The following is a 27,784-nucleotide window of genomic DNA, read 5'->3' on the forward strand; positions in this document are numbered from 1 at the left end:
GCCCTGAGGATTTACTGTTTGGATTTCAAGTGTTTTCTTTCATCTCTGTTCTTTAAGGGGCAGAGTAGGATTTGTAGGCAAAGTAGCATGTTTCAAACAATTGGATGAAGACAGAGTTTTCCAGATTGCCTCAGGGAGGAGATTGAAGGCATGCCCTAATACTACTGTGGTATTTGAGTACAGAAAGAGTATTACTCTGAAGAGGACAATTTTCAAGGAATATCCCTTTTGGACATTAAAGTGAGAATCATTCCAAGCAGAAGTGCATTATAAAAGAAGGATCAATAATTAAAGCAAGCAAAGGGAAGAGTTCAGGCAAGAAGACACAGCAAATATGAGAAAATAGGAATAGTGACTATATAAATTGAGACACAAACAAAATATAGAATCTTGTTGCAAGTGAAAGGATGATTCTGATAGACTTATTAATACATTGAATATCAAAGAGACAGGATGAAGTTGCGGTATGAAAAGGTAATTGAGTGAAGACTGGAACCTCAACAAAAAAGAGTAAATTGTGGAGAATCTCCCCAGGTCTTTAAAGTGAATCCTGACTGAGGTTAGGGCCTGACATTTGTAGTCAGTAGATTAAATGCTGGCAATTTAGAAAGAAATAGTGTTTTACCTCAGTTTCAATTCAGAGTAAAGTCTGATTTATTTTTTTTCCATAAGGAAATACTCCTTCATATTCATATAAGTTCTATTTATATTTTCCATTCACTTAATAAAAAAAAATTAAAAAGAGAGAACACATCAGGAGGCAAAGACACCCTTTATGAAGCATTTCAGTACTGTTTGATTAATGGTTTCAGTTGATATTACTTGGTGCAATTTAGTTAAGTTAATTGGGACTAAAAGCATGCATAATGCTCAAGAATTTCACTGTCATTTGAATTTTGACTTCAGATACCCTAGCATAAAACTATAAGTTTTCTATTCAAGTAATAGGAGCTATTGCAGGACAGAGTTAATGTAAATCAGGTAAGAGCCATACACAGCTTAAGTCACAGCTTTCCTTTTCCACTAATTCACCAGTTGCTGAGTCTTCTGACAACTTTTGGCAGCTGTACCAGGTAGCAGGAGTTGTGTTTGACATTGACTGGCAATAATTTCTCACATTCAACAAAATATGCCATGTTTTATGTTGCTGTGTTAAATACATGATCTCTACACTCCACCACACTTGTGCACACTGGAAATAATCACTGTTTCAATCTAAAGGTGTCAGCAGCAAGTTATTCAGGAGCTCAAGTTTTAGATAGTTCTCAGTAAATCATTCTGAACCTCTCTTCTTCTTACAAAAAGGAGTGGAAGCAGAACCATGTACCCCAAATTATTACTTCTCACAATGATATGCCTCTTCAAAAGGAAAAAAAATATTTTGGGGAAAAGTCAATCTGTATTAGTGTTAATTACATTAACCTCCTGAATCCCCAACAGACATAGTGCTGTTCACCACAAGTGACATGAAGGAGAATGGGACACCTAGGTTTACTGCTACCTACAAGAGTTGAAAATAAAGCCAAACAGATAGTATACAAAATGCCAGCTTCACAGATGAGGAGGAATAAATTGACAGTAAGACGGCTAAACAGGATGACAAATATTTTCAACCACTGCTGTCAGGAAGGCAACTTAAGGAAAAGCAACATTGGCACTGATATTGTCAGAGATCAGCCTCACCTGTAAGTTATTTGTTGGACATTCCAATAAAAGTGAGCTCAGTACAATTTCCAGAAAGACCTGCACTTTCACTTCCCAAGAACTGAGCTGACTTCCAAAATTTGACATTACTTCCCTCTTACATATTGTGTCTCTAATTTGGCTGCTGTCTTGCAGAGCTAGATATAAAGACAGCAGTGCCTTTACAGTTCCCAGCTTTCCTTCCCCCCACCAATTAGGATCAGTCTGCAAGGATGGACCACAGAGGCAAAGGAATAAATTTCTACTCCGAATAGTTTCTCCTGTTCCTACAGTTTAGTCCACAGTTTTATAACTTTCACAGAGAAAATTCTTGTTTTTGGGTTCTGCCAGATTTGCCACTTGTGGTGGATAACTTTCAACATAACAGTGTTTAGGTGTGGCTGGTCAAAGTCAAGCTGCAAAATATGAAGTTGCTGCATGCTCCACACTTTCTGGACACTTCAATATACCAAATGATGCTGCTAGATGCTCAAGCTGCAGGAAACACAGCCCCCAAAGGGTTCTGTTTCACATCCAAAGTATCTCTTCAGATACTTGCAAACTCTGGGTTATAAAGATTACATTCAGGACTAGGATTAAAAGAGGATAGGAAAAGGCTTTCATTGTACACTACATCTTTGAAGCATACAGGAAAGGTAAAAAGCAAGCATTTTCAGCTCATCCTTCTTTCAAAATGGCTTCCCATATTCAAGTTACAGTGGATACTTTTCCTGACAATAAGCTGCAAAACTATTCTGAGACAGTGGTGCAGGAGGGCAAGAGGCAAAGAGATGGAACACTCTTAATTTTAAGAGCTAGAGTATCAGAGAAACTTCCTCTAAAACGTAAGAAAGACCATGACCACATTTTTTTCCTCAGGATTTAAAAATCCCCAGTCTCTCTGTTAGAAGAATAACTGGAGATGGATGAGGAATGTCTTTGGATGAACACTTGCCTCCTCAAAATTAAATTCAAGCTATTGCTGAGTGTATCGGAAAATCCCATTTCAGTCTCTAAACACAAGTATTAGTAATTGCAAACAAGAACACATTCCTTCTGCTAAATAATTTTGGGGGCTGGGTGGGGCTTCTTTTTTTTTTGTTTTGTTTTACTTGAGAAATAAGAGTATCCATTTATCTTTCATTTTTTCCTGAATGAAAAAGTCTTTTGACAAGCGCAGCATTTAGGCAAAGTATTTTTCACAAGCGTAAGAGACTGGTAAGCACCTGCAAATCATTCCACCAGATTCCTCAAAAGCTACCACATTTTACCCAGCAGTGTCTTACCTCAGTTATTCAGTAACTTTTAAATCAACACAGAAACAGAGAGAGAGAGAAGACTCGACTAGGGTAAACTCAGCATCTGTCCATAAGGGCTTATTAAGCAGAGTCAATTGGTCCAGTAAGGGCAAGTTAACACAGGACCACAAGTACAGTTAGGCTTATGAGTTACTGCTTTTTCAACAGCAGCTCAAGTTATCCCCCACCTGTCTCCCAGGTATAAAAGAATGTCATATTAATTCAGGAAGGTTTCTTTATTTTGGCTAATTACTAGAGAACAAACTGACTTTAAATGTTTTCCTTCCTCTCCATAGGCAGTACCCAATAATCTCCACATCATAGCTCATGTACATGGTTTACTTCCTGCACCTGCACTGCTCATTCCTATCTTCCTCCTGTACTAAAGAATGGTGACACAGTCTTATGACTCCAGCTGTAATCTCTTCACCTTCCAAGTTTTATTACAATTATAACTTTCTCTATTGAAGTAGTCTCAAGAGCTTCCAACTGAGGCCAAAAGGCCCCCACTTCTGGAGCCATACATCATATGTGTCACGCTTGCATATTGAAGACACACATCAAGTCTGAATACACAAGCAATGCAAATGAGGCAGTGCACATCAAGGCATGGACCTGACAATGCCAAATACAGGTTAATACCAAATCAAGATCTCCTGCATCCCTGTCCCAGGTCTGAGTCACAGTCAGTGAATCCCATAGTGTATTTGGTTCTAACACAAACATTGGCAGCTATTGTCCATCAGCACAGACTCTTTCCCCATTCACTATTTTATTAGCCTAAAATCCATTAGCTGAGAAAGAGGTAGGAGATAATGAGTGTCAGGCATTGGGAACCCATGCTTGTTGGCACAACACAACTCTAATGATTTTATCTAAGGAAGGACAGTAAATGGCTTAGATTATCCCAAAGTTAAGGAGCCCCAGCTTCACACACCACAACAGATTTTCCACTATCTTTTGGTAAAGGTGCTAAGTTCACTGGGAAGAGGAACATTATAGTAGCAGCCAGTAGTTTCCACAATAAAAGCCTGTCACTGACCTACTTCAAGGTCTCTGAGAATGCATTTCTCTTCTGTGATCTGAATGGGAATTATTTGAGCCAACAATTGTTAAGTAATGACGATTCACAAGCTGACTGCTAAATTGCAAGTGAAGTGCCTCCACTATACATAATTTAATTCTTCATCTCCATTATTTAATCCACAATTCTTTCATTACTAAATTAAGGATTTAAAATCAGAGGCTCCTGAAATTCTGTGGCTTCAGCTTCTAGGACAGAACAAATCATTACCATCCTAGAAATGCCATCAAGCTAGAGTATGAGCAGATAATCAGCTTTCATTTAGCAAAGCAGACTTCCATTTTCAGGCAAAATATACGGAATTTTAAGTTAGTACTAATGACAAGCAATGTCTTTAAATATAAGTATAAATATGCACATATGGTAATAACTTGAGGAATTTCCGTTCCTAAAACAAAATGATAAATATTATCTTTTTACTACTTAGCAAATTTGCAATATATGCACTCAAAAATCATTCCTGGCAGGGATTCCTCATTCTGGGTATTTCTGTCCAAGTATCCTGCTTTTACCTGGAATCTTGTCCTTTCTGCAGCATAGACTTGGTAGTGAAGCATGGCTTGCAAGACTTTTTTGTGACCATCTGGTACCAAACAGACAGCCCCTAGGATCTCCAGCACAGCAATCTTGGTCTTTATGTTCTCAGTCCGTAAGCTCTGGGATATGATGTTGATACTTTCAGGATGGGCCAGGACATGAGCCCGTCCTTGGGAGTTGTTCATCAGTGCCTTGATACACCCTATAACGGATGTGTGGATGCGGCTCTCCGAAGTCTCGTAGTCCATGCTCTTCAGGAAGTTCAGCAAACAGCTCAGGCCATCCAGCTCAATAAACCTGGTCACAAACCTGAAGAGAGAAAAACCAAAAAAACAAGTTGGAAAAACAAGGAAAACAGACCAAAGGCACTTTATTCAAAAGACACCATATTATTCAACCCCAGATCCTTAAAACCTGGCTAGTTTTCAGCCTAAACTCACAGAACAATTCCCAGGTATTTAAGAAAAACAAAGCAAACAAACCAAGAGAGAAAACATTCCAGCTAATAATGGTGTGTTACATAGTTTCAGGGTAATTATATGCTATCATCTTACACTTCTGTTTGGTCTCTGTGTTCTTTGTTGCAGTTACCACCAAACACTGCTGTGGTTCACCTCAACAGCTGCTGCATTTTCAAGGCCGAAGGGATTCTTTTGAATTGTTCCATCTTACATACGTGCTAATACACCCAACACACAGACTTGTCACCACACTTCTAGTTATGAGTTCAGATTACCTTGAAAACCATTTTTAGGCTTAGCTCTAACTTTCAGCCAATACTGTTTAGAGGTTCCACCTCCAGGATTTGGGCACAGTGACAAAGGGGAACTCATTCCCACTCCGTGCGTCAGCCGTACTGCCTTCACACTCCAATCCCATGACATATGTGTAGGAACATGTTATATTTAAAAGTGGCATGTGCTTCTGTAAATGGTAAAAGCTCCTCTGCTTTTGTGGAAAACCAGGGTTAAAAAATCCCGATGGGTCAGTTTAGACCATGTAAACAGCCCTCAGGACAAATCCCTAGAAAAGGATGGAATTAGGTAAGTTAGTTCAAACCAATCAGTCTAGCAATGTTTTGTTTGAAGTTCCCAGGATTAAAAATGGGGATTCAAAGACATGGAAAGAGCTGCAAATAATTTCCTGAGATCGCATTTTTTGCCTCCTCTAACATGTTGCTCAGGTAGGTACAGTTTTTGGAATATCTGAATGCAAAGCCATGTGCATCTCACTTGAATTTTCAGTCTATAAAAAGGTACACCAGCAATGATTTGTCCATGGCCACACTTTGAACAGCACAATATAGAAAGACACTTCAAGCAACTGAAAAGGTTGCTAATAATTGCCAACTGTGTAACAAATTAAAAGTACCAAAATTCTGTGTCATTGCACTTTTACGCAGTCCCTCTTGTTCCCTAATGCACCATCTTTCTTTTTCTGTCCATGACATGCTGTTACTTATAATCAGTAATAATAGACCAAAAGACCAAATTTCAGTGGTCTCCATTCATGTCCCGGTACCAGCAAGAGAAACCCAAGCCATACTTATATTTCTCTGGATAATATGGATTTGACACATGTATGGCCTTTTGATGGTTACGCTCCACACCACAAAGGAATTTTCAGAGTCTACCTGAAAGTTACACTCACTGTGCTCACAGATTTGCCAACTTTCAGTTTATGTGAGCCAGCAATTTGACCAAAAATATGGAAAAGCCTGGTTCATTCAACAAAGGTTCGGTCTAATGTTTGGGTTTTGTTAAAAACTGAATTTCAAAGTGACTATCAGAGTAAGGGCACACACAGGAACACATGCACACCAAAAATGAAAACTGAACCCTGCTAAGACAATCTGCCAACTTTGCAAGCTCTGCTTGCACATTCTGTGGATGCATCATTTTGTCTACCCTAACAAATCATAGGAGCAAAAGACCCACTCTCGACAGGCTTGAGAGCAGCATCAACAATGTGCACCAGGAAGTCAGCCAAAGCAGTTTGTTATTCAAACTGATTACAGAAAGATTCAGATTTAGTTAAGTTTCTACAATGCATTTAGCTGCTACCTTGACAAAGAAGACTGAAACAAGTGCACTCATAGCTAGAAGACTTGCGGCAAAGGATTTATTTGGAAAAAAAATAGGCACAAACTCAGCATGCTACTAAACAATGATGCAAATGACTTCTGATCAATTTCCTGGGCCTATAAAGAGTGGAGTTACTGTTATCTTTACTATGGATGGGCTACTTTAAATTCTTCTCCTTACCTTCAAAGTTCCATTCTATACTTTATCTGTTCCCTCTGTCTTTTGGGGGTTGGGAGAAATTTTTTTTCCCCTGTTTTTTTTAACTTCCAGGGCTGAGGGAAGACTTAAGATGAATATATTTCTGAAGTTACAGAGCAATACTGATGGAAACATCATAAGAAGCAGCAGAGCAAAGGGTCTCCTAAATGCACTTTGGGATTGAGCACACAATCACGACAAGACAAGGAAGGCACTACAATTTTCATGTATTTTTGCATGCTCTGATGACTATGTGAAAAAAAAAAGGTAAATGCACAAAAGTCACATTGTCCCAATTAAGTACAAACTCTCACTAAATTGGCAGTGCAATTTTTCTCAGACTCTTAGGATGAGGTCATTGCAAAAAGAAGGCATGCGCTGGAAAGCAGTGTGTGTCACAAAACTTGATTAATGACATAATTTAAAACAATGTTGGGACTTTCCTGTACTATTCCTAGCCCAGAGAGCAAACAGTGAGTTGTGTTACTCAATAGCAAGAAATCACCCTTCTATTTCAACTCCAGTCAGGAGCAGGAATCAAATTATGATTTTCATCTTCCTTTTTCTAAACACTTTATTTCTTATTCTCCAGAAAAGCCAGAAACCATGCTGGGGGAGGTAAAGAAATGGTGAAAGCAGTTCCTGGCCCAACAGATACTCTCAGTATGAGGATTTGTTCGGTGTGGGGAGGTGTGTGAGTAAATGTCTGTGGAAGGTAGAAAAAGGAGTGGGAGTTTAGCCGACAGCCTGAGAGCCACAATCCTCACACTGTTGGTGTTCATACATCTGTCTGCCTCTGTGCAGGTATCTGTGTGTATGTGCAACAGCAAAGTCAACTTATTTAAGTCAAGAACCTTCTCGTACACAGTACACAGCACACAGCACACGTGTAACTAACTCCTGTCCTACACAGGCCCTGTGCTGCAAAGTAAGGTCTTGTTCTAGACTGGGAGGTGTAAAGTTAAACATATTTGCCAATGCATTCTGGCTCACACATTCAAATACTGAAATGTAAATAAAGCAGAGTGTGTTTTAGTAGGTGCTAAACAAGCAAATTAAAGACTAACCTCACCTCAGACTCTCACTTGACCAGTTTAGCACACTTTAAAAGGCAGGGCACCTCTTTGCCTTTCAAGTTTTAGAGAGTGCAGATCAGAATGAGTTAGCTAGCTCTAACAATAAACCTTTCATCCAAATACAGATGTGGTGGCCAAAGAGGAACTGACCCACTGATGGATTCCAAGTGTTGGGGGTACAGCTTCCCTGTAAGACTTGATCCAGCTCAGGAAAGACAGAAAGATCATATACTGTGGGTGTGCAGAGAGCAGGATGTCCCCACCCTGTTAACAGGCAAGGCTACACTTCCCTGCAGCATTAGTTTTTGAACCAGGGGGCACACATAATCCTGATAACTACTGAACTGCTGAAAAACTCAGCATCATGGATTTTGCTTGCTGGTTGCATAACTGATCCTCTTCAGTATGCACCTGGATGCAGCACTGCTAAATCAAACAAAAAATAGCAGGAGGTAAATGTGAATACAACAAAAGGAGAAATGCAGACAGTAAAAAGAATGAGTGATGACTCAGACTAAAGGAGGTATTTCTCAAGGCTCCAAAAAGCAATTTCTTTCCCAGTCCCTTTTAAGTTTTTGCTTTTGCTGCACTTCTGAACCTCCATTTTGCAGCACTAAAATACCAAATGAAAAGCCCTTCTCCCACTGCTTCTGTCCAACAGTTTGTCATCACAATTGTTTATAGTTCTGAGTTTTTACAAACCTGAAAGAAAATGTGTTTCTTTACAAGATGCAGATGTAGCATTTTTGTTCTCTGTGGCTGGGATTGTTCCTTTGCACTAGGACATAACCTGGTTTTATTATTTTTGGGCAGCTCCTAGATACCAAACAAGGTCCACTTGCTCAAAGGGGACCACAAATTGCCCCAAGGATACTCCTACCCCATTTTCTACAACAAGGATAGGAATTTGAGCTTGGATAAGGCTGCTTTACTTTTTACTGTTAGAACTGGTGGGTTGGAATAGAGACAGAGCTTGGTAATTACTCTGCATTATCTACTAGAAGAGACACAGTTTACAGTAAAATAAAACAGAGAGCCAAATGCATGTATTTTTCTTCTTTTGATCCCTTTGGATCAGAGAATTCAAGCAGAGGAGCCTATTGGTAAGCTGTCAGAGCCCCTGTGTAACCTGCTATCACAAAGGGATTCCAGACAGTTCATCCTGTGTGAATTTAGGTCTCTATTTTCTTCAGAGGCCTGATGAATAGAAGTGGCAAAGAAAACACAATTTGATATCCAAATTAAACTAGAAAGACTAGTATTTTGAAGGCTGAGGTATCATACTGCTTATGAGAGGGATTTGATGGAGCTGAGGGCCTCTCTACTGCAACCTTCCCATCAAGAAGAAATTGGCTTGTTGATCAGGCACAGGCATGCAGCCCATTTGGCAGCTATCGAATTGAGTTGCTGGAAATTAGTTGAGACACAGGACTTAACTCAAAATTTGGCTTGGCTTAACTGTTTTTTGTTGGTTTTTTTTTTAAGCCCCACAACCATCGCCAGTGATTGAGAAGACTTTATAGGGCAGCCCATAGATGCTTGTGCTTTTCAGGGTTATTACAAACAGATGAAGCAACAGGCTGCTGTCAAGGGGATCCAGCAGATGCAATACAGGTTGGAGAAGAAAAATCTTGCAAGGCTTTGAGCAAAAGAATTTGCTCAAATGCTCATTGCGCTTTCTTCTTCTCTATTGCTTTGCCCTCAACAAGGAGTTCGGGCTGTCTATTCAAAATGACACAGCAGAACAACCAATAGTGGCCACCAAAGTGTTTGCTTTGCTGGACAAAGCAAAGAGGCCCTGCTGCTGTGGCTACAATCAATGAAAGCTGTCACCTTCACAGAGCATCATCAAACCAGCTCCACGTCAATGCAGTAATTTTGCTATATCAAGTCTCAATAGCACATGACCTTGGTTTAAAAGCCTGGAGAGAGTTGGAAGCTTGACAGTTGCCTTAGCTTCCATTTTCACATAGATCTCTGCTTTAGGAGAGTGATAGAGAGCATCAAACAGTCACTCTTGACTTAGGTCTCAGTATAGGCCACAACTTCTCTGCTTCCACGTTAAAAGCATTCACTCTATCCACATGTAAAATTCCAAAGCCTGATATATCTTTATGCTTGAGGAGCACCAGAATGATTTTGTGCTTCCTTAATGCCCATCAAAACACAAAATAAACATAGGTAAAAACCAAAGAAGCTGTATCCAGTAAATTTTTTTAAAGATGATTAAAGGGAAAAGCAGTCAGCACTTAGCTCTGCAAGAAGTCCCAAAAAATCTTCAAGTCAAAGTAACTGCAATGAAAATTCTTTGGGATTATTTTCTGGATTGTTTTTATTGATTTATTTCATTTGTTTGGTTAGGATCCCCTCCCCAAAAGAGAACTGTATTTCGTTAGGCCTTACTGAAGCTCTCTGAAACTATGACTTCAGCATGGTGTGGGTGCAAAAGTATTTGGCCAATATAAAAATCATTTGGAATTTTTTGATTAAGTGTTTCCTGAAATCATATCAACTAAAGTTATTGTTTCTCCACACTGTTCTTCCAAGTGTTAAATTCAAAAGGTTTCTGTGCTAGTTAGTTTGTTATTGTTTAGAACTTTGTTCCCAGAAAAAGAAAGATGAACTTACCTTCAAAGACAGTACACAATAAAGTCTCTTTACATTTTTCTATGCCACAGATACAACACAGAATGGGAAGAATGCCAAACCAGGTGATGTCAGATGGATTAGCTGCTTTGTACTAAACAGTTCCCATTACTAAAGATAAGGGGAAGCTTAAATTCAAAGTTCAGAGTAGAGGCTGAGACTTTGCCCAAAGTGAATCAAATTACATGGGATGTGCAGGGGGCTATGAAGACTAAAATCTGATCTTCACAGTCATTACTTGCGTTTGCAAATATCTGCCACAGATTTTTCACAGTAGACTTTGTCTTTTTTCCTGAAACTATATGTTTCACCATTAGTGTGACATTAGTTAGCCTCCTAACTGGGCAGGCTCAGACTGGGGACTGCAGGGCTCTCTGAGGATTGTCTGAAATCTCAGAGAGGGTTGTGTGAGGTGGGACAATGAGGTTTCTGTCCTTGCCTCTCTTGGTGGTGTCACATCTGACCGTTGGGAGGCAGTGAATTGTGATGAAAGGCGAACAACATTACCTCATGGGCTGAGTCCGCAGAGCTGTCTTCAAGTCTTCAACTATTTTATTTTTCATTTCTGTTTCTTCTTCATCAAAAGCATACAGAGTCTGCATCTGTTCACAAAAGAAGGTGGCAATTAGGAAAGCCTGAGCTGCATGGAAGCTAAGAGACAGGTCAGGAATTATGAAAAACAACTATCCCATCAACACATGCAGAGGTGCCAGCTGACCTCTCACTAGGAAAGCAGTGCCTCAGCTACAAAACTGAATCCAGATGAGGCTGCTCATGTGGACTGGCAGCAGCATATCACTTTGCCACACTGGCTAAACTAGGGTTCTCAGATTACCCCCCAAAAATCACAGTTGCCAGTATGCCCGCAGAAAACTGTACCTAATTTAGAGCAGCAATCTGCTGTGGTGATGTATGGACGTGTGAGGCAAAGTTTGTAGGGAGAGGCAATATCTTTTATTAGAGTGACATGACTGGAGGGATTTGGGGTGGAGGGGAAAAAAAAAACAAACCAGACTTATGTGTCAGGTTTCAAAAAAATCTTCTTCAAGTGACTAGAAAGCCTGCAAGTACCCTGAATTACATTTTCTGTGTATACAAGTTTGACTTTTCTTCCCCATGCAAATTATATCACCAGTTTTAAGATAGTGGTGTTCCCTATACACTTTTCCCTTACTAATTAGGAACACTTACTGCAAAAAGCTAGAGCATCATGAAAATCTCCATCCCTTTTTTTTTTTAACAAGTAAACTGAAACACACGAAGCCTAGATTTCCCCCCTTATGCAGCTTGCAAATACTAGAGCTTGCAGTCAACTGGAACTGAAGTTGCTGTGAGAGACTGCAAATTAAGGTGAGAGACAATAAGTAGAATACACACAAAAAATTATGGTTCTCAAAGTCAGATAAACCTTTTAAAAACTGGTGTATCAGAAAATTACGGTTCCAGATTTACACTCAGCACCACTGCAACCTTGTCATATGAAGCAAGACTCTGCAGTGCCCTTTGCATATATCACTCAGGCTCACAAGTCCCATGTGTGTCTTTTGAAAAAGTCAAGACTTAATGCTGGAAATTCTTAGCCTATAGCTATGTCTTCTTAGTCGCTCAAACTGTAAAATGAGAGGATAAATGACTCTCTTTTTGGCAGGACTTCTTGTGGATATCACTCAGTGGTATCTGGAAAGCAGCTCTGAACCCATTCTCAAATGAATAACCCAATTAAACTAGTATCATCTATCAGGGATCTGATATTGTACCTCTCTGTGGTGGAATCTGAGTAGCTACAATTATGGCTCACCACAGCAAAATATTTCAGTCTTTGTTTTACTGTTTAGCAAGCACCAAAGAAAAGCTTTCTCTCACTGGAACCTCCTTTAACCTCCTCCATCCTCGCCACCAGCCCAACACCTCACTTCCCTTGGAAGGGCTCCCAGTGCTGGCTTTTGCAAGTCATGTGATGCCAGCACATGTCGGATCCTGAGGGTGGCCATTTGGCTGCACGCCGTTGCTGTCTTATGCTGAACAGCTGGCATGGGGAGATGTGTTTAACTCTAGGGGTCCTCTCTCTGATCCACGCTAAAGTCAAATTCACTCAGTCACAGAGCAAGCTATTTCCTGCCCTAATGGAATGACAGAGCGCTACTGATGGAAAATGAGCTGATGATGTTTTATCTTTTGCCAGCATCCCCCGACAGCCAGAAACATAAATTGAAATTCTTAAGCCAAGCCATAAATGATCCCCCTCTTCGAAAAATAAACAGAAATCCTGAACAGGCATTATGGATGGCAAAGTCTTCGGGTGTGATTTGGGGCTTGATTTGTATTTTCTTGGGTGACAGCCCATCTGGTCATCTTTCCTTTGGCCCGTGAATGCTCCTTTGAAAAGTTCCCTTCCTCCAATGGCTTAATTTGTCCTCTGAGCCACTGCAGGGGAAAGCAAATGGATGGTAGGAAGGTGCTCAACAGTACTTCGTTCAGAGTGAAAAAGGCCCATTTCCAAATGAAACAAATACAAATAATCCTGCTTTTGCAACAGAGGGTGACTATGGAAAACCCCTTTTCTAAAGCTGCAGGCAGCCAAGAGCCCTTCATTTCTCACTCCTGTGAATGGCCAGGAATTCAAATCCTCATGCCCTCACTAAAGAGACTGGGTTTGCATTGTGAAATGGCTTTCTCGGCAAGAGTTATAAAAAACATAACTGTCCCTGGGAGACAGAGGGGAGGAAACTGTCATTATTTGAGGTTGGATTTCATTCACGTGGCTGACTGATGAATTGCTTTCCTGAAGCACAAACTGCACTCGAGGACTAATGTCTGCTGGGCTCAGGAGGCAGATAGTTACCATCAGTTAACCAAACTACTAGGAAGGAGAAGCAAAAGAGTGCCAGGTCCTCTTCTGGTGCCTAAAAGATAGTGTATACATAGGGCTCTTTTAATAAATATATTTTGTATATTTGAAGTTTTCCAGATCAAGTGCATCACCTCAGAAAGTACAGCATCTATTTATTTGAATTGCCAGCTAAAAAAATTCAAGAATTTGTGAAAGCAATCATTCATGTGGAATTTTATATGTAAAGCTTCAGGTAGCATAAGAAATTATTTTGAAATTTTGCCTCCACATAAAATGAAATAGTTTAGTTTTTTTAAAAAGCATAAATTTTCCCCTGCACCTTATCCTAATGGCTAATCATGCCCCAAAACTGCTGGGAAGGAAAATACAAAGACCATGATGACAGCATGTGGGGGAAAGAGAGAGAGAGAAAAAGAAGGAAAAGGCATAAACCAGCATCAACAATACACTGTATAACAGACCTAATTTTACTTCATAGCTCACGCATGTGAAATGAAAAAGGTAAGAAACAAAAAGAATGAAGAGCGAAAAAACAGCCTGGATATTCTGACTTCTCATTATAGTCAGCTGAAATTCAAGGTGCACCATATCTCTAACTACATTTAAGTTAAACTAATAAAATAAATTGTTACTAGAATAAATATAGTTGAAAAAATTATAAATCACAAACTATGAATAGATGTAATTTTATAAAAACTTGAACTTTTATGCAAGTAAGTTTAAAGTAACATATGTCATCTAACTTAGAGGAGAAAGTTATCATCCACCTGCTAAATTCTGCTGAAAGATATATGTTTTTAACCTCCTGTGAAGCTGCACTGCCTTAAATAAATGTTTTCTGAATCAAGGAAAAGGGCCTGGTTACAGCTGTATTTATTAATCTTGACCCATCTCACAATCTCGACTGAGCCACCTCTCCAGAAAAGCTGGATTTTCAACAACTTCTCACCTGAAAGTCTGTGAAAATGTATGCACAGCTAAGATCATAAAAGCAACACAATGCTGTCAGAATTTTTCCTCCCCAGGAAAGTGTGAGCTGTGTTTATTTGTGCTGCTGAGTAGTGTCATGGGGCAAGGAGGGCAGGAGGAGCATAGGAACATTTCTTTACATACTATAATAACAGGGCAGCTGCTCTATTTTTAAGAAAAGAAACTTCTGTGTTTTGATGAATCAGCAGATGACAATGGCATTGATAATGGAAACAGTCTTCTATTGTGGGCATGCACCCTGTCCCCATCCCCAGTATCATTTATAGCACGTAGAGATCAGGGGACTAGACAAATTTGGAGGCTTCGCTTTCTAAATTTAACATGATTAGCAGCTGTCCCTTTGTCTTAATGACTGGTTCAGAAGAGAGTGTACCACTGCCTTCCAGTCAGGCTACCTGGAGTCTGGGACAGTGCCTCCACAATTGCACACTAGTAAAGAGATACAGTTTTAGACATTTGCTGTTGTAAGAACTTGGTTTAAAATATGTAAAAATCTCAGAAGTCATAGCAACAGAAACAATTGTGAGAAGAGAATCGTGCACAAAATGCATGTTTTTTTGAACTGGATCAGGAATCTGTAACTTAAAGTGCTTCCTAACATAGTGGTCTAAGGTTACAAGCAGGGAACGTCAAACATGTCAGGAATCACCACATTGCTCTCAAACATAATCTGTGAAGGGCAGATACAGTGGGGCTTCTGAGAAAGTGATCCTTGAGCACAGGAGCCCTGGCCCGCTGAAATCCACAGAAAGATACCTAATGATATCAGCACAAAAAAAGTGCCACTTCCACTCAATCAGTAAGTAGGAGGAACATACTTGCCAAGATAATACATATTAAAAAAGGACTTCATAATTAAACAAAAGAACATAAAAAGAATGTGAAAGAAAAATATGAAAAGATTCTTACTTGACAAATCCGCAGGAGATGCAAAGTTAAATTTCATTAAAAGCAGGATTTAAGGCATTTTAAACTAATATTTCTGTGATTATTACTACCACTTCAGCTCCAACACTTATTGCAATATTTCTAATTAAAATATTGCAATACCTGATAGTGCCCAAGAGACACAAACTGAAATACACTAGACATTGTCAGGCAGCAACATGAAACATGCTTTTCCTTCACAGCTTCAAAGTCAACTCCACTTGGAAGCAGTTTAAAAAAAAATCAAAAAACCACCACTAAATTTAGAACTGAAATTATATGGGACCCAAAAATAACTGTTTGAAAGTTAGAAATCTCAGAGGTCTAAATAATAATGAACAGAACATGTCTTTTAAAGTGTGTTGGAGCTGGTTCTTAGCTGGATTACTCCAGTTTTCCACTGATACAATTTCAGCAAAATCAAGTCAACTCGGTTTCACCTGCTGAAAAATTAAGCAACCAAATGGTAAATCAGAAGCAGAGGTTTTAACCCCAGTGTGTCTTCTCAACACCTTGAGCATAAGAGTGAATCATGAGTCTTGAAGCCAAATAAAAGGTTATCAATCATTCAGGCATTGGCATTCAGGCATGCAAACAACATTACCAGGGCTGGTGTTTATTGGTGCTCTTAAAACACGTTTAAAATTAGAAACATAGGCCAAAATATAGTCTCATTCCATGGAGCTGTTCCAGATTTGTAACAGTGGTGTATACATATTCACTCCAAGTTTACATCAAGATCATTTAAAGACTAACCCAAAAGTCACTGAAATCAATGGAAAAACTTCAGTGGATTCAAGAGGCCTTGGATCAAATCCTTCCAGAAGTATTTGGCTCTGTAACACTGCAAGGTTTCATGCTAATTTTTATTTTTTTTCCTTAATGGCCCTTGTAGAGTAAATTTGTTCAGTCAGGAAATCAAAGCAGAGTGTCATGCCAGCCACTAAAGCTCAATGTCTTTTCTAAAAATAAGTCCATATTCTTTCTATTCCCTTACTCTGCCCCATGAAAATATGGCATGAAGGAAGGTGATAGTTTTGTTTATTCACAACTCTCAGTAGAAAGTAGCTTTTCTTTTATCCTCTTAAGTGAGTTATTATAGCTTGTAAATCTTAGATTATTTTACTCGGCAAGACATATTTTACCATGACAAATACATCATTGCTGCCACATTTAGCATCCATTAAGACATTAGATTTATGAAATTATTTTATAGCTCATAACCACAATAAAAAAGGCACAGAGAAGCCTGCAGGAATCTAAAATAAAAGCATAAGTAAACAATCAAGGGGTACTACCTAAGATGCTAAGAACAGAACATCTATCATCATTTTCATCCAACCATCTACCAAAGCTGAGTAGACACAGTACACAAGTAATTGGAGGAAAAGTTTGACTACAAATTCAGTAATAGAACCAAATTTTAAAATGTAAAATCTACCAAATCAAAGGAGATCAGTGAACACTACATGCAGATGCTCTGATTCTGCTGGTGACCAGCTTTACTGGATGTTTCAGGGGAAGAGACACACTATATAACTATTCAACAGGGACGATCAAAAAAGTTTTTCTCAAATACCTTATTGCCCCGTTTTTATCTTACATCTAAGGTGTTATGGCCTTATGCTCTTTTATTTATGTGCTCTTATATTACTGGATATTATCTTATGTAAACAACTACCATTTCTTTAATTCTTCTACTAAACTAAGAACCCAAGTGTTATTTTCTAGATTGGTTACAAATCAACTTGAAAACATAAAAAAAATAAAACTTCACCTAGTTTTTAAATAGTTGCTTTTTGCTGATTCATCAAATATTCTCTTCAATTTTTATTTCAGACTCTAATTTGGTTGCCTTCAGTGCTCAATATTGTAGAAATTGAAATGGACATGTTTATAGTGCTTTCAAATATAATGTAATGCTAGAGCAGGGCTTTTTCTTAATCTCCATACTCTTCTGTGTAAGCCCTATTTTAAGTCAGTTATGCCTTTGGGCTAACATTCTTCTCCCTTGAGGACTTCTTCCTAAAGAAACACATCCCTGTTGTAGGAAATCTTCCCTGTTTAGCAGGAGAGGTAACTTACTGCTGCCATGGAATTGATGCGGTCAATGTAGTAGTCTGGCCAGCTGGTAGCAAGCTTATTAGGATCTTCTTGTTCCTGAAACAGAAAGTTAGGCCAGGTTACACAAGATGACTTTACAGGATGAAAGCCACACACAAACCACCTGGGATTCTTCATTGCTCTGCTCTTTACTGTGTTATCTCCCCCATATTCTTGTACAATGTACATGGATGTGTAGCATTTATTACAAACTTTTCTGAAAGTGTAAAGTTAGCACTGTCACTGTGGTATGTCAGATAAAAGGAATCCCTTTCAGCTCAGATTATTGAATGCAGAATAATAAAGTCTGATGGAGATACAGTTATCTTTGGCATCTAAGCAGCAAACCTCAGTCCCTTAAACATATTATGTTTCCAAGTGGAAGGATAGCCCATTTACAGATAGCAGGTTTACATTTTGTTTCTTTATACTGACAGATCTTATAAATTATTTGGTCTCTCTACTATTATGGTAATAGTGGAATTCATCAACAAAGGGGTTTAGCATCTGCTATGGAGAAAAAAAAAAAAAAAAAAGAAGGAAAAGAAGATAAAGTCGGTACCATTTTGATGTGATAAACCAAAACAGATTCAGCCTGGACATTAGGAAGCATTGCCTTACCAAGAGGTTGTTCAGAGACTGGAAAAGGCACTCTAGAGAGGTGGTTGATGCCCCAAGACTGTTGATTATTTAAGAAGCATTTGGACAATGTCCTTAACTACTTGCTTTCATTTGATCAGTCCTGAACTGGTCAGGCAGTTGTAATAAGTGAATGTTGTCAGTCCCTCCAAAGGAAACATTCTCTTCTATCCTATCCTAATCCTACCATAGAGTCAAGCAAAATCTCAGAACATCCCCAAAGGAGCACAAAAGCATCCCCTCAGTTACAGTAGGAGCAGTAATAATCCTTACCTCCTTACCTCCATGTAATCTACCTGAAATCATCTTCAGTAGGTTAATCTCAATCAACTTTCTAAAAGAAGACCTACACTGACCCAGGAACCAATTCTTTTTTGTTCCTTGACTGCTCAAAGGAAATTAGATTTCCTTCTAATGAGTATATTTATTTCTACATATGTGAAGTCACTGGTAACACGAGGATTGCTTTCCAGGATCCTCATCTCCCATTATAAATCAAGAGTAACTAATACTAACATTCTTAGCACTCAACTCATCCTAAGAAGGACCAAAGGTGTATGACGACTGTGTGGATCTTGCCAATGCTTTCTGTGCATGAAAGCTTATTCACACTAGAAAAACTACCCTGGAAGATATGCACAACAAAATTAAAAGTGTAGGTTTATCAGAGTACCTCAGCTATTCCACCATTATTTGGTTTAGAGGTGAGAAATAGCTCTACTTGCCTCCTGTTGAGCCACAGTCAGAAAATGCCTTGCTACCTGAAATTTCCTGCCAGGGCACATACCAACACATGACAACAATTCTGCACAACTCAAAATCTTCATATTTTGAATTAAAAACAAAGTCACACTGAGATTTGGATCTTCCCCTCTCTTCCTTCCACTGGATTTTCAACATGTACACTGAAGAAGCATCTCCATTCATGACACTGACAAAACAGCTTTGTCCTCATCTAGAGAAGGACTGCAGTACAGACACATGTACAGGTCACAAGTCTTTATTTATTTATTTATATATTTATAAATATTTATATTTATAAATATTTATTTATATAATCCCTTGCACCAAACTGAACAACTAAGAAGAGCAGAAGAATTAAACAATGCATCATGCGGATGAATATCACTGTACCAAAAGTATGAAAGGCTGGCAAAGTGGTAAGAGATACCAACTGTATCAACAAATGCTATGCACACACCATGTACCACCTGATGATAATAGATGGTGCAATTAATAACAAGGTGATCTTTCTCAAATTAATTGAGAAGTTCTGCTGACTTTCTTTACTTCCCTTTCCTGGCCACAATAAGCAAACAAATATCAGAGAAACCCGTATCTATGTTAAATGTCTATGTCTAGAGCATTACAGAAATGTGCAACTCCCTACCAACAGCCAGTTAGAAAGGCCACACCTCATGTTTTTGGTAGACTGCCTTTTGCTGCCCTTTTCTGTGCAGAATAGTATCTAGCGGCAGCCACAACCCTGACAACAGTTTCACACTAGGCAGACCTTAACCTGCCATGCAAAAATCAATATATGACCTTGACAATGGAAAAGTAAATTAAAACATACAATAGATAAATACAGCATTATTTTTATATGATAATCTTATCATCCTCAAAGAGAACAGAAATAGGGAGCTTATCTGGGAGTATGAAGTAAGGACATTCTGCAGGGAATCCAGCTGAAGTGCTGCGAGTGCTCATGTGACCTTCTGAAATCTTTCTCTGCAGAGAATTGTAACAATCCTAGTGACAACTATAATAGTTTGCAGAGTACGCCTGACAAGAACACTGTCAGAACAGTTAATACATGTATTCTCTATATTTCTCCTGCCTCCGTTCCAAATTCCAAATAAAGAAACAAACACACATAAATTAAGGAATGCCTGAACTCATCCTTTATATTCCAAAATAAGCTACAATACTTTTTGTCCTTAAGATTCTTTAGGGCGAAAAATAAGTATAAATGCTTGAATGCTGCAACTAACATTTCTAGATGTCTTTGTTAAATGTACAGACTGAAAACCATGAGGACAGATACACTAGGAAAAAATCAGAATTCTGAATAATTTCCTACCTGAACCCAAACCACTAGACATCTCACAAGCAGAACCAATGACAAGAAGATTCTGATACCCTAAAGTATATTCTGACATCCTAAATTAGCCTATCTGTATCTGATTAGCTTGACAATGAGGCACGGTCCTTGGCATATCCTGCTTTTGACCATTCTCCATTCATTACAAATTAGTCTGAACTCTTAGTCTGTAAATCTTATTCTTTGAATTAAAACTGGTAAAAAATTTGTTTCAGTGGAAAACAATGTGTAAGATTTTTTCCTGAATTAAAGCCCAGAGAGAAGATGTACATTGATGAGGTTAAAAAAGTTTTAACAGATACCCCAGTAAGCAATCTTCACTTTCTGAAATTGTTTTGGTCTGGAAGCATATTAAGCAAAAGAGTCAATTCAATCTCAGTGGTCTTGCACACTCCCTGCTCACACCAGAATTTTATGGTTGTCAGTGTGTGTTTTACTTTGCTAGAATAAATGATAATGTAGATAAAACCTGGCATTCTATTTCAATATGAAGTCCCAGAAAGCTATTTATACTTGAGCATGTAGATTTTTTTCCCAGCCCTATGAAGTCATTAGACTTATTTACAGAAACCTCCTGAGTGACATTTTTAACAGAGAGTCACGTTCACACCTGTAACATCAAACAAACTTAACTGCCTAAATCATGTGAGTTCTGTCTATGCTAAAAGATTGCTGCACCAGGCTTTCTCTCAAGAACGAGAAGATGAATTAAAAATAAAAAACAATTAAATCTGTGGCGTAGGGTACAAAAACAGGGTGCTGGGTTTCTTTTTTGTTTGTCTGTTTGGGTTTTTTTTTAATATATTCAAAGAAAACTGCAAGGCAACTTGAAGATAATGGCAAAACCTTTCCCTTGCTCTTGGAGCACAGAGAAGGGCAAAAAAACCAACCAACAGGGAAAATAAAAAAAAAAAAGAGCTTTAATATATAAAGCTGCATAGGTATCAAAAGCTGGAAACAATAACCCATCTGTATAAGGAAAAACATTAGCTGAAGGAATCTATTAAAGCAAAGCCTTCTTTTAGCTCCTTGAATAGTGTAAATATTACATTAAAAAACAGGCGTCAGCTTGTGCACTTTATAAGGGGCCATATCATTCTTCACTGGAGTAACAACTATGTAACTGCTGTGAAAACAGGATCTTGATACTATACAAGCCTGCAATATAGCCAAGGTATTATATAGGCTTTGACACTAATTTGGACAGGCTCCATGACTTGGTGGAAAGTGGAACTTATGACTTCATCCCAACTAGGACTTAATGGAGTTCTGCAAATATTTGGACCATCTGAACCAATCAAAAGAAAATAAAGCAAAGCGTGCACAGCTCAGCTGATCCCAAAAGCCTTTTCTGCAAATCCTGGGAGACCCGATCCATCGGGTAAGCTGTTCTCTGAGACCAGAGACTTCTGCAGGATGCCATGTCAGTGGCACAAGCATTTGCCATACAAAGACTGCCATAACATATTCAAGCAAGCATTACAGACCACTGCCATCGTTGCAAAACTTTCTAAAAAAGTATCTAACACTAGTGTTAACAAGATCATGCAAAAATGTCAGATATTCATCGCTAAGTGGATCATGAAAATGAAAGACATTGTTTATATGGTGCTTTTCAAGATGACTTCAGTGTTGAAAGAAACAGCATTGGGAAAGCCTGTACAGTAACTGCCTGCATTGAAGCTCTTTTAGAGCAAGCACTGGGTTTCAGTTTCCAGTGATGACACATTGCTATTTCACTCTGCATCAATCCAGCTCCTTACATATTGAGCAGATCTCCAGAGCATGTCCTGAAATTTTGAGCATGTCAAAGCATTACTAAATGTGTCCACAGAATTAGCAGCTTTAGAAGACTTCTTTCCCACAGAAGGAGACGGAGGGTATATATTCTGACATGACAATTAAAACTCATTGTTAGAGTCAGGAACACACTGGCACACTCTGACACTAACCCCATTACTCCTTTATTTCTACCATAATTTATGCCAGTTTATTTTTATGCAATGCCAACAAATATTAACTCCCAGGGATCAGCAGGTGTTTGCCATCTCTGAGTGCCCAACCATTATGTGGACCTTGTCACTACCTGCATACACACACACCCCTGCAATAAATTGCTAAGGACTCATTAAATCCTTCTAACAGGCAAACTATAACATAAAGCTTCCTCCTTGAACAGATGCATCAAGAAACACATCCTCTGTTACAGATGTCACAGGACAAGCATGGGTACTCTTGGGATGACATCTATTCATTAGCAACATGACTTCCTTCTCAATCCTGTCTCTTCAGTAGGGCAGACAGCTGACCTTACTGTTTTGCACTGCTTAGAACAGATGAGAATAAAGCACACACCTGATGCTAGAAAATATAGGTTTAAAACCTTTCTTGAACAGGAAGCCATGACACTGTTCACTGAGCTCCTCTCTGTATCAATAAAAGACAATGTGCAAACATAGATGAAGAATATAAAAGGAGACCACTGTGAGGCCATAAATTCCTGTCCAAGCTTGTTCACTGCATCATGTCCAGACACTGCATGCTCAAGTTCATACTTGGGTGACAAAGAAGTGCATTTCCGTGCAAAAGCCACATTAGGATTAGGGTGGCTCCTCCTCTCAACAACTTTCACACATCTTTTGAGATGACAGAGCTGAAAGATTAGTTATTTTACCTGGTCTGAAAGGTCAGCACCATCACATACAGCTCAGAAAACACAAATCATAGGGTTCAAGTCATAACAAGAAACTTATAAAATTTAGAAAAAAACTAAAATCTATTATCATAGCCCTGTAGATTTTTTTTTTTTCATATTTCCCACTGAAAAGCAATGGCAATTGGAATCCTGATTATAAATCAGGGCTTTTTTGGGAGTGTGTTTGGATTTTTTTAATGACAGTTGACTGAAATTTTAACATGATTTACATCAATTAAGATGAAATCTTTGCTGGATTCTCAGTTTCTTGTTGAAGCTCTCTCACATTCTTCACAATAACAGCTTAGCTGCTAAAATGTTAATCTGAGATATGCAGGATTCAGACTCGTGTCCATGTTCTGTTTCAAAGTGAAGGGTGTGACCCTTGCTTTGCACATGAATATTCTGGCCACCAAAAACAATGTGGGGTTTTTGTTTGCTTGAAGGGTGGAAGATGGTTATTACTGGTTCTTCATTTCCCACAAGTGCAACTCTTTTCCCTTCAGAGGCATAAAATCTCAGCTCATCACAACATCTGCTATTAGTGCTGAATCAGTCTTCCATCACTTTGCACTGCACACTGAACAAAGGTCCTTCAAGAAATTAACATATTGGTTTTGCAGCGTCTCTATCAGTGAGATGGGCAGAAACAGGGAAAATGGGATGCAGACAATTACACAGTACCCAGTTACACAGGAAATCTGAATTACAGCCAAGAATCAATCCTCATAAGTTGTATTGCACTCTCATTCAAATCGCCAATCTCTCTTTTTTCATGTCTGACCTACTGACTTTCCTTCACTTTAAGAAGTTCAGCTTTCAAAGAAATATTTACTTGTTTATTAACACACTGTCCAATCTATTGGCTGTGTCACAGTTCAGAACAGCCAAAGTATCACAAATAAAAAGTGCTTTCATTAAAAGACACAAAATGTGTTTGATCTGCTGTGGGACAAAACGCTAATTCAGAAGGGAAGCTAAAATGCATCTAAGCTTTTCAGACAGTTTATGCCTCCAAAACGCCAACCATGTCCCAAGAGATGCTAATTTTGAAACAGCACAGATCACAGGACTGAGCCATTCACTAGACAGATGTGGTCACCACTCCATTTCTCAGACTTCATGACTAGCATTTACACAAATAGTCTCACAGTTTTGGGAAGGAAGCTATATCCCAGCCTTTTAAGCACAATTTACCCAGACTGAGAAAAACAAACATTACTTCTCTCCCTGGAATTAAGCTATTGATGTGCAGATAATAATCCATCTGCCACAAAAGCAGTCTACTGTGCAACTTATTAAAGCAGAATATTCATTAATGACCAGTTGGAGCATGCAACTGAGGAGTTCTAATTGCCTCTCACAAAGGTCAGGTATATCCATACATACTTACAGTTCACTGCATTATAACACAGGGGTATTTTCCTTAACAGAGCACAGGGTGGGTTTTTTTTCTTTTTTTGCTTCATTTAGCCTGAGCTCTGCCCTGTTGCCAGTAATTTGACAAAGCTAATTATTACTTCTGATGCTGCTTATTAATAATTCTTTCAAAGGAAGAATCAAAGGCATCAGATTATTCTTTATATTACAAAATACCGAATCATGTCAAATTGTGGAACTCACTGTCAAAAAATAAAGCATAAAAAAGGGATACATCTATGAACAATGAGGATTCCTGCTTAGAAATAATTTCCTAATAATGAAAGAAGCTTCAGTGCTGCAGAAATTCACCAGACTTTAGAAATTAAAATGGATTATTAGTAATTTTTGAAAGACAGTTGGCTCTAGTAGGGCTGAAAACTTTCCAGTCAAGTTAAATATATATATTTTTTGGAACTAATTATGCCATCTCTCACTTTTTTTTTTTTTTTTTTTTGCTTCCTGAGCATTTAAAGATACAGAATCTCCTGAAGTTCTACCTTACATATGACACATGATGTGCCATTTCCATCCTCCTCTAAAACTCAAAGACACATCAAATCAATTATTGATATTGATATCAGTCTAAGGGAGATGAAGGCCATACTTTTATTTCTTGTCCTCCAAAAAACACAGGACATCCATTGCATATACACACAGGGAGAGTTTCTCACAGAAAATAGACTAGGGTGGCATAACTGGTAGGCAGAAAATGTGATCAGTGCATTGCTTTGAGCTGAAGATAAGAATTAGTGTTGTTTGAAACCTCAGCGTTCTCAACCACTGATTTTAATGTATATTTTAATGTAGTGTTTAAACCAAGATTAAGTTTACAATAAGCATATCTGGCATAAGACTAACAATAGATTATTGATGGAGAGAGTCCTTTTCAAGGAACTTCATATTTTAGTAGGATTCTATAGTATAGGTCCAGTTTTGAGAACTTGTCTTCTCTTTCCTCTTCTTTTGGTGTCTTATCATTCTCCTCAATACAGACAGATGTAAACTTGCTGCCAGCACTGACTGCAGCAGCCTCCTCTTATCACTCACAGATCATACAAGTCTGCTTGTCCCTCCTCAAACATATTCAGCTCTGCTATAGGATGGGAATCCCACCATCCCCAGGCATTAATTTAGGGGTATAGTATGTGAAGTGATCAGGACGATAACTCACCCTTACATTTACAGAACTACTTAATTGTAGAGCTGAGGCCACACTGAATTCTTCAGTGATTTGTGCCCTCAGGACAAAGCTTTCTTGCTAAATTGAAGTGTAACAATATTAAACATTGTTCCTCTGCTGAATGTCTAGCCTCTGCCATGGAAGTTGTTCTCTTGTTGAGTAAGTTCTCCTGACTCTGTTGCTGCATAAAGATCCTTCAGTACTATTACCTGAAGTCTATATTCATGTTTAATACCTTTTATGTTCTCTACTTTTCACAAGTCACAAATCAACCAGCTGATAGTTTGCTGTTGATAAGTGTGTAATCTAAATAATGAGATGCCAAATAAGGGGATCCATGAATTCCCTGCACTTTCAATGAACACATTCTCAGGAGCCTACCTTTCCTCAGCCCATCCACTCCTTTTGGATGTGAAGGAAAATGTCCACTAAGGAGGATCCTACCAGTCAGAAGATTGATTGAGTTATGATCATTCTACCCAGAGGGTCTTCAGAAGAAGAGAAAACATTTCTCATGGACGTGGCCTGCTCAGTGGGTGTGTGGCTGTGGACCTAGGCTGCATTCCTGAAGCACAGCTCTGTTCGCACAAACCTGCAGCAAGCTTGAGGTCACATCCTGCTGTAATGTGTGTAATCTGTGGCAGGTGAAGCCAACAACTTGTCACTATCCCAGCAAGCACTAAGCAGCAGTAGCAGGACATATTCTATTGCTCTGTTAACAACCAAACTCTGCATTGTCCTTTCTACTGTTTACTCTGTGCTTATACAGGTACTGTTTGTACATTTCCATTAACCCCGTTCAGCTTACGGTCAACATTCCATGGAAAGAGACTTTTTCTTTACCCAACCAGTTTACCTTGTCTGCTTTCCAACAGCACTGTTTTTAGATGTATTCCTACCACATAAGAATGTTATCACTTGGACTGCCTTCTTCTTCACTTCCTTTCCTCCCTCTCCTGGCATTTTTTTAGGCAATGTGAAAAGCCACAGAAGGGCCCAGATTGAGCCTCCAAGTTTATCTTTTTGTCCTACTGTTTATCTCCATCAAGCAATGACTTAATCTTTTTTAAGTGAAATGAAGTCACCTACAATTCATGGCAAACACCCAGCATGTTTCTTGATGATGGGAATGAAACGTCAATTACTGTGCGCAGCGACACAGAACTATCAAGGGCACACCCACCTAGAGTCAGCAGAGACATTTAGGACAAGTCCTTCTGGAAGCACACAAGAGCATTTTTTAATGCCAAGTTCTAAAAGGTTTCTCTTCACTGTTCTTAACATGTCCACTGTCTGTTTTTTCTGGTGACACTGCTGGCACTGATATTTTGGTTTGCTTCTGCTCTGGGCCTTTTTTAAAGAATGATGACAGTAAGATGGCCAGGGCACTCAAAGTATTTTTCATTTTTCTCCGTCATTTAACCCTTCATTATTGAAAAAAAAAAAAAGAAGTTGTTGGACAGGTGAACAAAGGAAATAAATACAGTCTGAGAGGCCCACAGCTCTTAAGCTGCTAGCCCAGTATTTGATGTATCACTCAGTTGCTTTATCTCTCTGCCCTTTCCATAAACTCAGGTAAAACTGTTTCTCTCACTTAGTACATCTGCAAGGCATTTGGGGTACCAAGTATCTTTCAACAGATGACTGAATTATCATAGAAGATTGTGTGACTTTCACCTCAATTAAGGCACGTAGATGAAACTGTCACATCTGACTGTGATGAAAACTAAACAACTTTCCAGAAAGTAAAAGGCAATTCCTTTCTTTCTCTTAATGGCTGTCACTATATTCCAACAACTCTTTACTGTGTCCATTTCTAAATTTCTCACTAAAAAGATAGGAATTCAGCAACTCCTGCTCAGTATTCACTAGCTTTTTTAATGCTCATGAACACTCAGTAAAGTTCAGAGTGATCTCTGCCAAATTTGCTTCTCAAACACCACAGAAACATGTTTGTTATTTACACATTCTTTGCTCTTGCATATCCACCAAAGCAAGAATCTGAATGGTGAGAATGGCATTGTACAGAGTATATGCTGTTATCATTATTATTATTAATATATGCCATCAGCAGGATGGGCTCATACTTGGATTGTGATGAATCAGAACTTGTGCAAGAGGACAGACAAGGACAGAACATAATCCAGTGGTATCAGCATTTACGTGGACTTCCCATGCAGCAGAACTGGACTGCTCACCATTATTTTTGTTCTTAAGTACATCGAATTACACCATGTTTGTAGGATGACAGCTGGATAAACGTTTGG

The 27,784-nt window shown here is 38.7% G+C and overlaps 1 protein-coding gene across 9 annotated transcripts in view; it reads right to left on the reverse strand.

The window, feature by feature from the left end:
* DAAM2 (dishevelled associated activator of morphogenesis 2) overlaps window positions 1-27,784 on the reverse strand; it is a 204,453-nt gene that overhangs the window by 60,036 nt on the left and 116,633 nt on the right. For all 9 annotated transcript variants that reach the window (XM_064414530.1, XM_064414537.1, XM_064414529.1 and 6 more), the window contains 3 exons: window positions 17,460-17,534; window positions 11,114-11,208; window positions 4,578-4,911 (listed from right to left, as the gene is read on the reverse strand). In XM_064414530.1, the coding sequence (XP_064270600.1) occupies window positions 4,578-4,911; window positions 11,114-11,208; window positions 17,460-17,534 (504 nt within the window). The remainder of the gene's footprint in view (window positions 1-4,577; window positions 4,912-11,113; window positions 11,209-17,459; window positions 17,535-27,784) is intronic.

The sequence above is a fragment of the Passer domesticus genome, chromosome 3, assembly GCF_036417665.1.
Source record: "Passer domesticus isolate bPasDom1 chromosome 3, bPasDom1.hap1, whole genome shotgun sequence".
Lineage (NCBI taxonomy): Eukaryota > Metazoa > Chordata > Aves > Passeriformes > Passeridae > Passer > Passer domesticus.